General features: G+C 43.7%; 1 protein-coding gene across 1 annotated transcript in view; it reads left to right on the top strand.

Moving 5' to 3' along the window:
• Window positions 1–17,521, top strand: part of LOC139415473 (fibronectin type III domain-containing protein 4-like) — a 60,127-nt gene extending 42,606 nt beyond the window's left edge. Inside the window, exons 4-6 of the mRNA XM_071163567.1 lie at window positions 2,190–2,279; window positions 13,356–13,489; window positions 17,458–17,521. Coding sequence (XP_071019668.1) covers window positions 2,190–2,279; window positions 13,356–13,489; window positions 17,458–17,499 — 266 coding nt within the window. The 3' untranslated portion in view covers window positions 17,500–17,521. The remainder of the gene's footprint in view (window positions 1–2,189; window positions 2,280–13,355; window positions 13,490–17,457) is intronic.
• Window positions 17,522–18,059: the final 538 nt, after the last annotated feature.

Consider the following 18,059-nt stretch of genomic DNA (forward strand, 5'->3'; position numbering starts at 1 on the left):
ACAGTGTTGAAGGCCGACAGCAGGGTGTGGTCAACAGTGTTGAAGGCTGACAGCAGGGCGTGGTCAACAGTGTTGAAGGCCGACAGCAGGGCGTGGTCAACAGTGTTGAAGGCTGACAGCAGGGCGTGGTCAACAGTGTTGAAGACCAACAGCAGGGCGTGGTCAACAGTGTTGAAGGCCAACAGCAGGGTATGGTCAACAGTGTTGAAGGACAACAGCAGGACGTGGTCAACAGTGTTGAAGACCAACAGCAAGACGTGGTCAACAGTGTCGAAGGCCAACAGCAGGATGTGGTCAACAGTGTCGAAGGCCAACAGCAGGACGTGGTCAACAGTGTTGAAGGACAACAGCAGGACATGGTCAACAGTGTCGAAGGCCAACAGCAGGACATGGTCAACAGTGTCGAAGGCCAACAGCAGGACGTGGTCAACAGTGTTGAAGGCCAACAGCAGGACATGGTCAACAGTGTTGAAGGCCAACAGTAGGATGTGGTCAACAGTGTCGAAGGCCAACAGCAGGACGTGGTCAACAGTGTCGAAGGCCAACAGCAGGCTTGCGAGGGTTAACACGTTTAAATGTCTTATTCACGTCGGCCACGGAGAAGGAGAGGGAGGGCCAGCAATGTTTGGTAGCGGGCAGCGTATTATCCTCAAAGCAGGTAAAGCAGGTAAAGAATGTGTTTAGTTTGTCTGGAAGCAAGACGTCGGTGTCCGTGACGTGGCTGGTTTTCTTTTTGTAGTCCGTAGACCCTGTAGACCCTGCCACAAACGTCTCGTATCTGAGCCGTTGAATTGCGACTCAGCTTTGTCCCTATACTGACATTTCTCTTGTTTGATTGCCTTGCAATAACTACACTGTTTGTATTTGGCCATACTCTCAGTCGTCTTTTCATGTGGTTGTTTGCACTTTCAGTTTTGCGCGAATGCCGCCATCTACCCCCGGTCTCTGGTTTGGGTTTTAATATTCAGTGTGTACAACATCTCCAATGCACTTCTTATAAACTCACTCACCGAATCAGCGTATCATTCAATATTATTCTCTGAGGCTGCCCGGAACATTTTCTAGTCCGTGTGATCAAAACAATCTTGAAGCCTGGATTCCGATTGGTCAGACCAGTGTTGAATAGTTCTTGTCACGGTACATCCTGTTTGAGTTTCTGCCTATAGGACGGGAGGAGCAAAATAGAGTTGTTGTTCTTGAGAAGGCCTTGTATGCATCGCGGAAGTTAGATTAGCAATGATCCAGTGTATTGCCAGTACGAGGATCACAATCAATATGTGTTCCATCATGTTACAGGTTAAAGAATAGTTATGGATGTGTTCCATCATGTTACAGGTTAAAGAATAGTTATGGATGTGTTCCATCATGTTACAGGTTAAATAATAGTTGCTATGGATGTGTTCCATCATGTTACAGGTTAAAGAATAGTTATGGATGTGTTCCATCATGTTACAGGTTAAAGAATAGTTACGGATGTGTTCCATCATGTTACAGGTTAAAGAATAGTTACGGATGTGTTCCATCATGTTACAGGTTAAAGAATAGTTATGGATGTGTTCCATCATGTTACAGGTTAAAGAATAGTTGCTATGGATGTGTTCCATCATGTTACAGGTTAAAGAATAGTTATGGATGTGTTCCATCATGTTACAGGTTAAAGAATAGTTATGGATGTGTTCCATCATGTTACAGGTTAAATAATAGTTATGGATGTGTTCCACCCTGTTACAGGTTAAAGAATAGTTATGGATGTGTTCCATCATGTTACAGGTTAAAGAATAGTTACGGATGTGTTCCATCATGTTACAGGTTAAATAATAGTTATGGATGTGTTCCATCATGTTACAGGTTAAATAATAGTTATGGATGTGTTCCACCCTGTTACAGGTTAACGGATGAAAGAAGAAAGAGCCAGTCTGTGTTGGTACTGACTGTTACTGACTGGTACTGACTGTTGTCTGGTACTGTTGACTGGTACTGTCGTCTGGTACTGTTGACTGGTACTGAGTGAGCCAGTCTGTGTTGGTACTGACTGGTACTGACTGTTGTCAGTTTGCTCTCTTGTATATTATAGTCATTGGCCTATGGTCTCTCTTGTGTATTATAGTCTTTGGCCTATGGTCTCTCTTGTGTATTATAGTCTTGGTACTGACCGATACTAACCAGATCTGTTGTCTCTTTTCCCACAGATGACCCTGCTGTGGAGGGAGTGGACAAGTCCCGACAGCTCCAGACTGGGGAGATGATCATCATCGTGGTAGTGCTTCTCATGTGGGCAGGTAAGGACTGGCTTTACAGGTACATACTGGCTTTACAGGTACATACTGGCTTCACAGGTATGGACTGGCTTTACAGGTACAGATTGGCTTTACAGGTACAGATTGGCTTTACAGGTACAGATTGGCTTTACAGGTACAGATTGGCTTTACAGGTACAGATTGGCTTTACAGGTACAGATTGGCTTTACAGGAACAGACTGGCTTTACAGGTACGGTATGGATTTACAGGTACGGGATAGCTTTACAGGTACGGTCTGGCATTACAGGTACGGTATAGCTTTACAGGTACAAATTGGCTTTACAGGTACAGATTGGCTTTACAGGTACAGACTGGCTTTACAGGTATAGACTGGCTTTACAGGTACAGATTGGCTTTACAGGTACAGATTGGCTTTACAGGTACAGATTGGCTTTACAGGTACAGATTGGCTTTACAGGTACAGATTGGCTTTACAGGTACAGACTGGCTTTACAGGTACAGATTGGCTTTACAGGTACAGATTGGCTTTACAGGTACAGATTGGCTTTACAGGTACAGATTGGCTTTACAGGAACAGATTGGCTTTACAGGTACGGAATAGCTTTACAGGTCTGATCTGGTTTTACAGGTACTGACTGGCTTTATAGGTACGGGCTACCTTTACAGGTACGGTCTAGCTTTACAGGTACGGACTAGATTTACAGGTACAGACTGGCTTTACAGGTACATATTGGCTTTACAGGTACGGACTGGCTTTACAGGTACGGTATGGATTTACAGGTACGGGATAGCTTTACAGGTACGGTCTGGCATTACAGGTACGGTATAGCTTTACAGGTACAAATTGGCTTTACAGGTGCAGATTGGCTTTACAGGTACATACTGGCTTTACAGGTACGGCATAGCTTTACAGGTACAAATTGGCTTTACAGGTGCAGATTGGCTTTACAGGTACATACTGGTTTTACAGGTATGGTCTGGCTTTACAGGTACGGTCTGGCTTTACAGGTACAGACTGGCTTTACAGGTACAGACTGGCTTTACAGGTACAGATTGGCTTTACAGGTACAGATTGGCTTTACAGGTACAGACTGGCTTTACAGGTACAGCAGGGATCATTACAGGTACAGTAGTGATCATTACAGGTACAATAGTGATCATTACAGGTACAGTAGTGATCATTACAGGTACAGTAGTGATCATTACAGGTACAGTATTGATCATTACAGGTACAGTATTGATCATTACAGGTACAGTATTGATCGTTACAGGTACAGCAGTGATCATCACAGGTACAGCAGTGATCATTACAGGTACAGCAGTGATCATTACAGGTACAGCAGTGATCATTACAGGTACAGTAGTGATCCTTACCGGTACAATAGTTATCATTACAGGTACAGTATTGATCATTACAGGTACTGTAGTGATCATTACAGGTACAGTAGTGATCATTACCGGTACAATAGTGATCATTACAGGTACAGTAGTGATCATTACAGGTACAGTAGTGATCATTACAGGTACAGTAGTGATCATTACAGGTACAGTATTGATCGTTACAGGTACAGCAGTGATCATCACAGGTACAGCAGTGATCATTACAGGTACAGCATTGATCATTACAGGTACCGTAGTGATCATTACAGGTACAGTAGTGATCATTACAGGTACAGTATTGATCATTACAGGTACCGTAGTGATCATTACAGGTACAGTATTGATCGTTACAGGTACAGTATTGATCATTACAGGTACCGTAGTGATCATTACAGGTACAGCAGTGATCATTACAGGTACAGTATTGATCATTACAGGTACAGTATTGATCATTACAGGTACCGTAGTGATCATTACAGGTACAGTAGTGATCATTACCGGTACAGTATTGATCATTACAGGTACCGTAGTGATCATTACAGGTACAGTATTGATCATTACAGGTACAGTATTGATCATTACAGGTACCGTAGTGATCATTACAGGTACAGCAGTGATCATTACAGGTACAGTAGTGATCATTACAGGTACAGTATTGATCATTACAGGTACCGTAGTGATCATTACAGGTACAGTAGTGATCATTACAGGTACAGTATTGATCATTACAGGTACAGCAGTGATCATTACAGGTACAGTAGTGATCATTACAGGTACAGCAGTGATCATTACAGGTACAGTAGTGATCATTACAGGTACAGTATTGATCATTACAGGTACAGTAGTGATCATTACGGGTACAGTAGTGATCATTACAGGTACAGCAGTGATCATTACAGGTACAGTAGTGATCATTACGGGTACAGTAGTGATCATTACAGGTACAGCAGTGATCTTAATCATTTATCAACTGTATATGTTTTACATTATTTACAGAATCATTAATGATGAGCTCGGGAGTACACGTTCAGATAGTGCTTCAGGGTCCTGGTTTCTCTGTCAATCAATCAATCAATCAATTATTTAATCAATCAACCAATCAATTAATAAATCAAAGCACTTCAAGGTCATCTTTTGACAAAAATAAATAAACGGGCCAAATAGTCCACATCGGGGTTTGTTGTAATTGAAGTAAGATCACATTAACAGAGAGGCTCAGTATTTCTACATATCTTCCCCTCTATGAACACATCACATCTACATCACATTTCTCCCACTCGTCCCAGGTATTTAAACCTCCAGCCCAGTAATTGATTAGCCATGCCTCGTGCATCTATTCTCATTGATTAGCAGTGTGAGCCAATAAGACGTGGCATGCTGGGATACCTCATGGACCTGCACCAACTGGGGCTATTTCCCAATTAGCTCCTCCTCCTTCCTGAAGTATACACTCCTTCACTTCTCTTCACTGATTAGAACGTGGTAACTCCCACTAGCCCATGTCTGCACCAATCAAATCCTTTGTCTATTGTGGGAAGCAGTGACAGGAGTACACAGTGGGATGATTTGGATGCACACAGGGTTTCCTACCCCAGGGACCTGGCTGTGGAGAGGATTAATACAAACTACATGAAGGAAGACAGGAGAGAAGACAGGAGAGAAGACAGGAGCCTCTGAAGACAGGAGAGTAGACAGGAGCCTCTGAAGACAGGAGAGAAGACAGGAGAGAAGACAGGAGAGAAGACAGGAGCCTCTGAAGACAGGAGCCTCTGAAGACAGGCAAGAAGACAGGAGCCTCTGAAGACAGGAGAGACAGGAGCCTTTGAAGACAGGAGCCTCTGAAGACAGGAGCCTCTGAAGACAGAAGCCTCTGAAGAAGGGAGAGACAGGAGCCTCTGAAGACAGGAGCCTCTGAAGACAGGAGCCTCTGAAGACAGGAGAGAAGACAAGAGCCTCTGAAGACAGGGGCCTCTGAAGACAGGAGTCTCTGAAGACAGGAGCCTCTGAAGACAGGAGAGAAGACAGGAGCCTCTGAAGACAGGAGAGAAGACAGGAGCCTCTGAAGACAGGAGAGAAGACAGGAGCCTCTGAAGAGAGGAGCCTCTGAAGACAGGAGCCTCTGAAGACAGGAGCCTCTGAAGACAGGATAGAAGACAGGATCCTCTGAAGACAGGAGCCTCTGAAGACAGGAGCCTCTGAAGACAAGAGCCTCTGAAGACAAGAGCCTCTGAAGACAGGAGTTTCTGAAGACAGGAGAGAAGACAAGAGCCTCTGAAGACGGGAGCCTCTGAAGACAGGAGAGAAGACAGGAGCCTCTGAAGACAGGAGAGAAGACAGGAGTCTCTGAAGACAGGAGCCTCTGAAGACAGGAGCCTCTGAAGACAGGAGAGACTACAGAAGCCTCTGAAGACAGGAGCCTCTGAAAACAGGAGCCTCTGTGATGTAAAATAGAACATGACTCTGTGTGTCCCAAATGGCACCATACTCACTATATAGAGAGCATCATATGAAGGGAATAGGGTGCTATTTGAATGGAATAGGGTGCTAGGGTGCTATTTGAAGGGAGTAGGGTGCTATTTGAAGGGAATAGGGTGTTATTTGAAGGGAATAGGGTGATAGGGTGCTATTTGAAGGGAATATGGTGATAGGGTGCTATTTGAAGGGACTAGGGTGCTATTTGAAGGGAATAGGGTGCTATTTGAAGGGAATAGGGTGCTATTTGAAGGGAATAGGGTGCTATTTGAAGGGAATATGGTGATAGGGTGCTAATTTGAAGGGAATAGTGTGCTATTTGAAGGGAGTAGGGTGCTAGATGAAGGGAATAGGGTGCTATTTGAAGGGAATATGGTGATAGGGTGCTATTTGAAGGGAGTAGGGTGCTATTTGAAGGGAATTGGGTGCAAGCGTGCTATTAGAAGGGAATAGGGTGCTATTTGAAGGGAATATGGTGATAGGATGCTATTTCAAGGGAATAGTGTGCTATTTAAAGGGAATAGGGAGGGTGATAGGGTGCTATTTGAAGGGAATAGGGTGCTATTTGAAGGGAATAGTGTGCTATTTAAAGAGAATAGTGTGCTATTTGAAGGGAATAGTGTGCTATTGAAGGGAACAGGGTGCTATTTGAAGGGAATATGGTGATAGGGTGCTATTTGAAGGGAGTAGGGTGATAGGGTGCTATTTGAAGGGAATAGTGTGCTATTTGAAGGGAATAGTGTGCTATTTGAAGGGAATAGTGTGCTATTTGGGAGGCAGGGACTGTCAGTTCCATCACCAACTCTACACCTCTTAGTGTATGGGGTAATGGGACAAAGGCCATATACATTCTTATTAAATAGCTTATAAATGTGTTATGAATGCTTTATAAACAACTAATATCATCACCATTGGCTTTTCTCTGGCGTATGAAATGAACAGCTACGCTTTACCCTCATGAAGAATTCAACACACAGAAGATTGAATTGCCAGTTTCTCCTGATGGGTAGATAAATGGTTTGCTGACTTCACATCAATCTCAGGATCGTCTGCTTCCTAGATATAAAGGCACCTCAGATTTGACTCCCGAATACAAACCATCGGGAGGGGGTGGGGGGGGGGGGGGGGGGGGGGGGGGGGGGCTGTGAATTAAAGAAGAGAATTCCTGCATGGAATTGCAATGAGAACACATTTGGTATTGCTTTATAAATAGAGGCAATTTGTCAAACATTGTTGTGTGTCTGAACGACAACGTCGCCTAGCCTTTCCATGCTGGCTTCCAGCAGTGTTACTATAGTACCACTGTATAGGAAGGTAGATGCTACTCAGTGCTACTGATGCTCTTGGCGGAGAGATATCTGTGTCCCTTCCATTATCATATTATAAACATTATTATATACCCTAATATATACACAGCATTATAAACCCTATTATATATATACTATTATATACCCTAACATATACACAGCATTATAAAATATATTATATATATACTATTATATACCCTAATATATACACAGCATTATAAACCATATTATATATACAATATTATATGTACATTATTACATAAACTATTATATATTTACACTATTATATATACTATTATATGTACACTAACATACCCTATTATATATACACTACTATATACCCTATTATACATACTATTATATACCCTATTATATATACCCTATTATACATACTATTATATACCCTATTATATATACACTACTATATACCCTATTATACATACTATTATATACCCTATTATACATACTATTATATACCCTATTATATATACACTACTATATACCATATTATACATACTATTATATACCCTATTATATATACTATTATATACCCTATTATACATACTACTATATACCCTATTATACATACTATTATATACCCTATTATATGTACACTACTATATACACTACTATATACCCTATTATACATACTATTATATACCCTATTATACATACTATTATATACCCTATTATATATACACTACTATATACCATATTATACATACTATTATATACCCTATTATACATACTATTATATACCCTATTATATATACACTACTATTTACCATATTATACATACTATTATATACCCTATTATACATACTATTATATACCCTATTATACATACTACTATATTTTTATTTTATTTTTTTTAATTTTATTTCACCTTTATTTAACCAGGTAGGCAAGTTGAGAACAAGTTCTCATTTACAATTGCGACCTGGCCAAGATAAAGCAAAGCAGTTCGACACATACAACGACACAGAGTTACACATGGAGTAAAACAAACATACAGTCAGTGATACAGTATAAACAAGTCTATATACGATGTGAGCAAATGAGGTGAGATAAGGGAGGTAAAGGCAAAAAGGCCATGGTGGCAAAGTAAATACAATATAGCAAGTAAAACACTGGAATGGTAGATTTGCAATGGGAGAATGTGCAAAGTAGAAATAAAAATAATGGGGTGCAAAGGAGCAAAATAAATAAATGAATTAAATACAGTAGGGAAAGAGGTAGTTGTTTGGGCTAAATTATAGGTTATAGGTGGGCTATGTACAGGTGCAGTAATCTGTGAGCTGCTCTGACAGTTGGTGCTTAAAGCTAGTGAGGGAGATAAGTGTTTCCAGTTTCAGAGATTTTTGTAGTTCGTTCCAGTCATTGGCAGCAGAGAACTGGAAGGAGAGGCGGCCAAAGAAAGAATTGGTTTTGGGGGTGACTAGAGAGATATACCTGCTGGAGCGTGTGCTACAGGTGGGAGATGCAATGGTGACCAGCGAGCTGAGATAAGGGGGGACTTTACCTAGCAGGGTCTTGTAGATGACATGGAGGCAGTGGGTTTGGCGACGAGTATGAAGCGAGGGCCAGCCAACGAGAGCGTACAGGTCGCAATGGTGGGTAGTATATGGGGCTTTGGTGACAAAACGGATTGCACTGTGATAGACTGCATCCAATTTGTTGAGTAGGGTATTGGAGGCTATTTTGTAAATGACATCGACAAAGTCGAGGATTGGTAGGATGGTCAGTTTTACAAGGGTATGTTTGGCAGCATGAGTGAAGGATGCTTTGTTGCGAAATAGGAAGCCAATTCTAGATTTAACTTTGGATTGGAGATGTTTGATATGGGTCTGGAAGGAGAGTTTACAGTCTAACCAGACACCTAAGTATTTGTAGTTGTCCACGTAATCTAAGTCAGAGCCGTCCAGAGTAGTGATGTTGGACAGGCGGGTAGGTGCAGGTAGCGATCGGTTGAAGAGCATGCATTTAGTTTTACTTGTATTTGAGAGCAATTGGAGGCCACAGAAGGAGAGTTGTATGGCATTGAAGCTTGCCTGGAGGGTTGTTAACACAGTGTCCAAAGAAGGGCCAGAAGTATACAGAATGGTGTCGTCTGCGTAGAGGTGGATCAGAGACTCACCAGCAGCAAGAGCGACCTCATTGATGTATACAGAGAAGAGAGTCGGTCCAAGAATTGAACCCTGTGGCACCCCCATAGAGACTGCCAGAGGTCCGGACAGCAGACCCTCCGATTTGACACACTGAACTCTATCAGAGAAGTAGTTGGTGAACCAGGCGAGGCAATCATTTGAGAAACCAAGGCTGTCGAGTCTGTCGATGAGGATGTGGTGATTGACAGTCGAAAGCCTTGGCCAGATCAATGAATACGGCTGCACAGTAATGTTTCTTATTGATGGCGGTTAAGATATAATTTAGGACCTTGAGCGTGGCTGAGGTGCACCCATGACCAGCTCTGAAACCAGATTGCATAGCAGAGAAGGTATGGTGAGATTCAAAATGGTCGGTAATCTGTTTGTTGACTTGGCTTTCGAAGAACTAGGTTGGATAGATATAGGTCTGTAGCAGTTTGGGTCAAGAGTGTCACCCCCTTTGAAGAGGGGGATGACCGCAGCTGCTTTCCAATCTTTGGGAATCTCAGACGACACGAAAGAGAGGTTGAACAGGCTAGTAATAGGGGTGGCAACAATTTTGGCAGATAATTTTAGAAAGAAAGGGTCCAGATTGTCTAGCCCGGCTGATTTGTAGGGGTCCAAATTTTGCAGCTCATTCAGAACATCAGCTGAGCAGATTTGGGAGAAGGAGAAATGGGGAAGGCTTGGGCGAGTTGTTGTGGGGGGTGCAGTGCTGTTGACCGGGGTAGGAGTAGCCAGGTGGAAAGCATGGCCAGCCGTAGAAAAATGCTTATTGAAATTCTCAATTATGGTGGATTTATCAGTGGTGACAGTGTTTCCTATCTTCAGTGCAGTGGGCAGCTGGGAGGAGGTGTTCTTATTCTCCATGGACTTTACAGTGTCCCAGAACTTTTTTGAGTTAGTGTTGCAGGAAGCAAATTTCTGCTTGAAAAAGCTAGCCTTGGCTTTTCTAACTGCCTGTGTATAATGGTTTCTAGCTTCCCTGAACAGCTGCATATCACGGGGGCTGTTCGATGCTAATGCAGAACGCCATAGGATGTTTTTGTGTTGGTTAAGGGCAGTCAGGTCTGGGGAGAACCAAGGGCTATATCTGTTCCTGGTTCTAAATTTCTTGAATGGGGCATGTTTATTTAAGATGGTTAGGAAGGCATTTAAAAAAAATATCCAGGCATCCTCTACTGACGGGATGAGATCAATATCCTTCCAGGATACCCCGGCCAGGTCGATAAGAAAGGCCTGCTCGCTGAAGTGTTTCAGGGAGCGTTTTACAGTGATGAGTGGAGGTCGTTGACCCACCGCTGACCCATTACGGATGCAGGCAATGAGGCAGTGATCGCTGAGATCTTGGTTGAAAACAGCAGAGGTGTATTTAGAGGGCAAGTTGGTTAGGATGATATCTATGAGGGTGCCCGTGTTTAAGGCTTTGGGGAGGTACCTGGTAGGTTCATTGATAATTTGTGTGAGGTTGAGGGCATCAAGTTTAGATTGTAGGATGGCTGGGGTGTTAAGCATGTCCCAGTTTAGGTCGCCTAGCAGCACAAGCTCTGAAGATAGATGGGGGGCAATCAGTTCACATATGGTGTCCAGAGCACAGCTGGGGGCAGAGGGTGGTCTATAGCAGGCGGCAACGGTGAGAGACTTGTTTTTAGAGATGTGGATTTTTAAAAGTAGAAGTTCAGCTTCTGGCTAGCTGGCTATTACCCTATTATACATACTATTATATACCCTATTATATATACACTACTATATACCCTATTATACATACTATTATATACCCTATTATACATACTATTATATACCCTATTATATATACACTACTATATACCCTATTATACATACTATTATATACCCTATTATATATACTATTATATACCCTATTATACATACTATTATATACCCTATTATACATACTATTATATACCCTATTATATATACACTACTATATACCCTATTATACATACTATTATATACCCTATTATATATACGGGGATAGCTGAGCTGACTACACTGACTGTGCTAGTGGCAGACTCCACTAAGCTGGCAGGCTGGCTAACAGCATTAACTCAGTACTGCTGCACATCATCTGGTACCATGTGTAGATAGCCTAGTTATTACCTCAGTACTGGTACCATGTGTACATAGCCTAGTTATTACCTCAGTACTGGTACCATGTGTACATAGCCTAGTTATTACCTCAGTACTGGTACCATGTGTACATAGCCTAGTTATTACCTCAGTACTGGTACTATGTGTACATAGCCTAGTTATTACCTCAGTACTGGTACTATGTGTACATAGCCTAGTTATTACCTCAGTACTGGTACCATGTGTACATAGCCTAGTTATTACCTCAGTACTGGTACCATGTGTACATAGCCTAGTTATTACCTCAGTACTGGTACCATGTGAACATAGCCTAGTTATTACCTCAGTACTGGTACCATGTGTACATAGCCTAGTTATTACCTCAGTACTGGTACCATGTGAACATAGCCTAGTTATTACCTCAGTACTGGTACCATGTGTACATAGCCTAGTTATTACCTCAGTACTGGTACCATGTGTACATAGCCTAGTTATTACCTCAGTACTGGTACCATGTGTACATAGCCTAGTTATTACCTCAGTACTGGTACCATGTGTACATAGCCTAGTTATTACCTCAGTACTGGTACCATGTGTACATAGCCTAGTTATTACCTCAGTACTGGTACTATGTGTACATAGCCTAGTTATTACCTCAGTACTGGTACCATGTGTACATAGCCATGTTATTACCTCAGTACTGGTACCATGTGTAGATAGCCTAGTTATTACCTCAGTACTGGTACTATGTGTACATAGCCTAGTTATTACCTCAGTACTGGTACCATGTGTACATAGCCATGTTATTACCTCAGTACTGGTACCATGTGTACATAGCCTAGTTATTACCTCGTACAGCTGCACATCAACTCAGTACTGGTACTATGTGTACATAGCCTAGTTATTACCTCAGTACTGGTACTATGTGTACATAGCCTAGTTATTACCTCAGTACTGGTACCATGTGTAGATAGCCTAGTTATTACCTCAGTACTGGTACAATGTGTACATAGCCTAGTTATTACCTCGTACTGCTGCACATCAACTCAGTACTGGTACCATGTGTACATAGCCAAATTATCGTTACTCATTGTGTATTTATTCTTTGTGTTATTGTTTTTCAATAATTTTCCATTGTTGGTATTGGCCCGTAGGTAAGCATTTCACTGTTAGTCTACTCCTTTTGTTTTACGAAACATGTGAGAAATACAATTTGATTTGATTTAGAAGAGTTCCCAGATTTGAAATTGAATTTTGGGAACGTTTTGCAAGAATTTTGCAACTCCACGACCACCTCTCAGGTGGTCAGTCGACGGATGGTTCGGATTACACAGTCCCTGCAGTGGGGTGAAAGGGTAGCCTAGTGGTTAGAGAAGGTAGCCTAGTGGTTAGAGCAGGTAGCCTAGTGGTTAGAGCAGGTAGCCTAGTGGTTAGAGCAGGTAGCCTAGCGCCTGTGATCACCAACAAACACTCCATCTGTGATCACCACCATACACTCCCTGGGAATGAGCCAGCTACCTTTTCAACATGCCTCTACAACCCCAGGTTACAATAACAGGAAGTGATGACAAGCCTGTGAGTGACAATGACAGTATGTTAATCCCCATCTCTCTTGTCTACCCCCCCATCTCTCTTGTCTACCCCCCCCCTCCCCCCCCAACCCCCGCCCCCCTTCCCCCCCAACCCCCACCCCCCCACACAGCTGTAATCGCCTTGTTCTGTCGGCAGTATGACATCATCAAGGACAACGACTCCAGCTCCGGTAAAGACAAGGTCAAACCGCCGTCGATGGCGAGCACTCCAGAACACTGCTCTGGAGGACTGCTACGGAGCAAGGTACATAGATGAATGACTGGAGAGAGAGAGAGAGAGAGAGAGAGAGAGGGGAGAGAGAGAGAGAGAGAGGGAGAGAGAGAGGAGAGAGAGGAGAGAGGATAGAGGAGAGAGAGAGAGAGGAGAGAGAGGAGAGAGAGAGAGAGGAGAGAGAGAGAGAGAGAGGAGAGAGAGAGAGGAGAGAGAGAGAGGAGAGAGAGAGAGGGAGAGAGAGAGGAGAGAGAGAGGGAGAGAGAGAGGAGAGAGAGAGAGGAGAGAGAGAGGGAGAGAGAGAGGAGAGAGAGGGAGAGAGAGAGGAGAGAGAGAGAGGAGAGAAAGAGGGAGAGAGAGAGGAGAGAAAGAGAGAGAGAAAGAGAGAGAGAGAGAGAGAGAGGAGAGACAGAGAGGAGAGAGAGAGAGACAGAGAGAGAGAGAGAGAGAGAGAGAGAGAGAGAGAGAGAGAGGAGAGAGAGAGTGAGAGAGAGAGGAGAGAGAGAGGAGAGAGAGGAGAGAGAGAGGGAGAGAGAGAGGGAGAGAGAGAGGAGAGAAAGAGAGGGAGAGAGAGAGAGGAGAGAGAGAGAGGAGAGAGAGAGAGGATAGAGAGAGAGGGAGACAGAGAGGAGAGAGAGAGAGACAGAGAGAGACAGAGAGAGAGAGGAGAGAGAGAGAGAGATAGAGAGAGACAGAGAGGAGAGAGAGAGAGAGATAGAGAGAGAGAGACAGAGAGAGAGAGAGAGAGAGACAGAGAGAGAGAGAGAGAGAGAGAGACAGAGAGAGAGAGAGAGAGAGAGAGGTGGTGGGGAGAGAGAGAGAGAGAGAGAGAGACAGAGAGAGACAGAGAAATAGAGAGATGTATGGATGAATGAACGAACAGCGGAGGACTGAAGCCATTAAGTCAAGTACGTATCACACACTGTGGTAAGCAATCACTTCATGTGCTACATTTAGCACCACATTGTCTACCTGACGATGTATTCATTTTAGGTCTATGGAGCCAAATTGTATCTAGATTGTATGCTATCCATTTATGCTTTCTGTATGTTATTTTTATATCTGAGAATTAACCAATGATATCAGGCCACACCCAGCCATGATTACAGACACCTGTGTGTGTCTTTTGACACTATATAAACTAGTGACCCAGCAGTGTTTGTTATTATACCCTGAAGAAGACAGCTTCTCTGTTGAAAACGTTGGATATTAGGTTATATTAAGCACCCTATTCCCTGCATAGTGCACTACTTTTCATTCCCTGCATAGTGCACTACTTTTCATTCCCTGCATAGTGCACAACTTTTCATTCCCTTTATAGTGCACTATTTGTCATTCCCTGTATAGTGCACTACTTTTCATTCCCTGTATAGTGAACTACTTTTCATTCTCCCTGTGTAGCGCACTACAGTGCCTATGTGCTACGTGGGGAATAGGGTGCTTTTTGGGGAGCATCCTTAGTCTTTGTACTGAAGCCACCAGCCAATCGATCAGAGGGGTCATCTGCATCAGATAGTACACCACCCCAGGGTAGATCTGCATCAGAAAGTACACCACCCCATAGACTGCCCACGCCAACTCACGCCCTGACCATACTAAAACAAAGACAAAACAAAGGAACTAAGGTCAGAACGTTGCAGAAAGTCAATCGGTGTGTCTGCGTGTGTTCGTGTGTGTTGTCTTGATGGGCTACATTGGGAATAGCTACCTTCCACTGTCCACAGCCACTCAGAATGACCAATACACAGATTCATTCTGACTGCTATGTTAGTGTGGATATTGCTGCTTCATAGACAACACTATAGGAGAGGTAGTAGACAACACTATAGGAGAGGTAGTAGATAACACTATAGGAGAGGTAGTAGATAACACTATAGGAGAGGTAGTAGATAACACTATAGGAGAGGTAGTAAATAACACTATAGGAGAGGTAGTAGATAACACTATAGGAGAGGTAGTAGACAACACTATAGGAGAGGTAGTAGATAACACTATAGGAGAGGTAGTAGATAACACTATAGGAGAGGTAGTAGATAACACTATAGGAGAGGTAGTAGATAACACTATAGGAGAGGTAGTAGATAACACTATAGGAGAGGTAGTAGATAACACTATAGGAGAGGTAGTAGATAACACTATAGGAGAGGTAGTAGATAACACTATAGGAGAGGTAGTAGATAACACTATAGGAGAGGTAGTAGATAACACTATAGGAGAGGTAGTAGATAACACTATAGGAGAGGTAGTAGATAACACTATAGGAGAGGTAGTAGATATGCGAGAGGGGGGGGGGGGGGGGGCTGGATAGGAAAGTGGCTTTTATGGAGATCGATTCCCTTCCTTCTCGTCTCACCTAAACAATCTAGCCTGACATCGCTAAGTGTTCTTGCCTGGCTTCACTAACCGATGACTTATTGTGATCAATGGTGATGATGGTTTTATCTGTCAAAGACCAAAGTTGGCTGGACAGATCGCTGAGACTGACAAGGACAGAGCAGGAAACAACATAACTGCTCTGACAACAGCAACAATTCATGAATATGTATGATTACTGACAGAGACAATGTGTTAGTGTTATTTTATCCACGTTCTTGAACCTTCCTCTTTTCCTACAGAGATACCCAACAAATGCTCTGATTGGTAAACTGAGGCAACGTCATTAGATTAGCATGTTATTTTAAACATAATGTCACCCCCTCTACCTCCTCCTGCAGTGGGTGTCTCAAATGGCACCCTACACCCTATGGACCCTGGACAAAAGTAGTGCACTATGTAGTGTATAGGGTGCTATTTGGGATGCAGATGATGTCTCAGTCCTCTTCCTCTGACAGGACTGGTAACAGGTGATGTCTCAGTCCTCTTCCTCTGACAGGACTGGTAACAGGTGATGTCTCAGTCCTCTTCCTCTGACAGGACTGGTAACAGATGATGTCTCAGTCCTCTTCCTCTGACAGGACTGGTAACAGGTGATGTCTCAGTCCTCTTCCTCTGACAGGACTGGTAACAGGTGATGTCTCAGTCCTCTTCCTCTGACAGGACTGGTAACAGGTGATGTCTCAGTCCTCTTCCTCTGACAGGACTGGTAACAGGTGAAGTCTCAGTCCTCTTCCTCTGACAGGACTGGTAACAGATGATGTCTCAGTCCTCTTCCTCTTACAGGACTGGTAACAGATGATGTCTCAGTCCTCTTCCTCTGACAGGACTGGTAACAGATGATGTCTCAGTCCTCTTCCTCTGACAGGACTGGTAACAGATGATGTCTCAGTCCTCTTCCTCTGACAGGACTGGTAACAGGTGATGTCTCAGTCCTCTTCCTCTGACAGGACTGGTAACAGGTGATGTCTCAGTCCTCTTCCTCTGACAGGACTGGTAACAGGTGATGTCTCAGTCCCCTTCCTCTGACAGGACTGGTAACAGATGATGTCTCAGTCCTCTTCCTCTGACAGGACTGGTAACAGATGATGTCTCAGTCCTCTTCCTCTGACAGGACTGGTAACAGATGATGTCTCAGTCCTCTTCCTCTGACAGGACTGGTAACAGGTGATGTCTCAGTCCTCTTCCTCTGACAGGACTGGTAACAGGTGATGTCTCAGTCCTCTTCCTCTGACAGGACTGGTAACAGATGATGTCTCAGTCCTCTTCCTCTTACAGGACTGGTAACAGATGATGTCTCAGTCCTCTTCCTCTGACAGGACTGGTAACAGGTGATGTCTCAGTCCTCTTCCTCTGACAGGACTGGTAACAGGTGATGTCTCAGTCCTCTTCCTCTGACAGGACTGGTAACAGGTGATGTCTCAGTCCTCTTCCTCTGACAGGACTGGTAACAGGTGATGTCTCAGTCCTCTTCCTCTGACAGGACTGGTAACAGGTGATGTCTCAGTCCTCTTCCTCTGACAGGACTGGTAACAGATGATGTCTCAGTCCTCTTCCTCTGACAGGACAGGATAGCGCTGCTTAACAACAGTCACATGCATCTATTTCTCTCTCCCTATTTTTTGCAGTTTCATCCATCGCTACAATCTATCAACATCATGGAGGTTTGATGGGAAAAGTGAAGAAGTCAACTTCCCCCCTCCTCCTCCTCCTCATTCCTCCTTTCCTTCTCTCCTCCTCATTCCTCCTTTCCTTCTCTTCTCCTCATTCCTCCTTTCCTTCTCTTCTTTTCCTCATTCCTCCTTTCCTCCTTCTCCTCCTCCTCATTCCTCCTTTCCTTCTCTCCTCCTCCTCAGTCCTCCTTTCCTTCTCTCCTCCTCATTCCTCCTTTCCTTCTCTCCTCCTCCCCTCCTCCTCATCCCTCCTTTCCTTCTCTCCTCCTCATTCCTCCTTTCCTTCTCTCCTCCTCCTCCTTTTCTTCTCCTCCTCATCCCTTCTTTCCTTCTCTCCTCCTCCTCATCCTTCCTTTCCTTCTCTCCTCCTCCCCTCCTCCTCATCCCTCCTTTCCTTCTCTCCTCCTCCCCTCCTCCTCATCCCTCCTTTCCTTCTCTCCTCCTCATTCCTCCTTTCCTTCTCTCCTCCTCCTCCTTTTCTTCTCCTCCTCATCCCTTCTTTCCTTCTCTCCTCCTCCTCATCCTTCCTTTCCTTCTCTCCTCCTCCCCTCCTCCTC

The sequence above is a fragment of the Oncorhynchus clarkii genome, chromosome 8, assembly GCF_045791955.1.
Source record: "Oncorhynchus clarkii lewisi isolate Uvic-CL-2024 chromosome 8, UVic_Ocla_1.0, whole genome shotgun sequence".
Classification (NCBI taxonomy): Eukaryota; Metazoa; Chordata; class Actinopteri; order Salmoniformes; family Salmonidae; genus Oncorhynchus; species Oncorhynchus clarkii.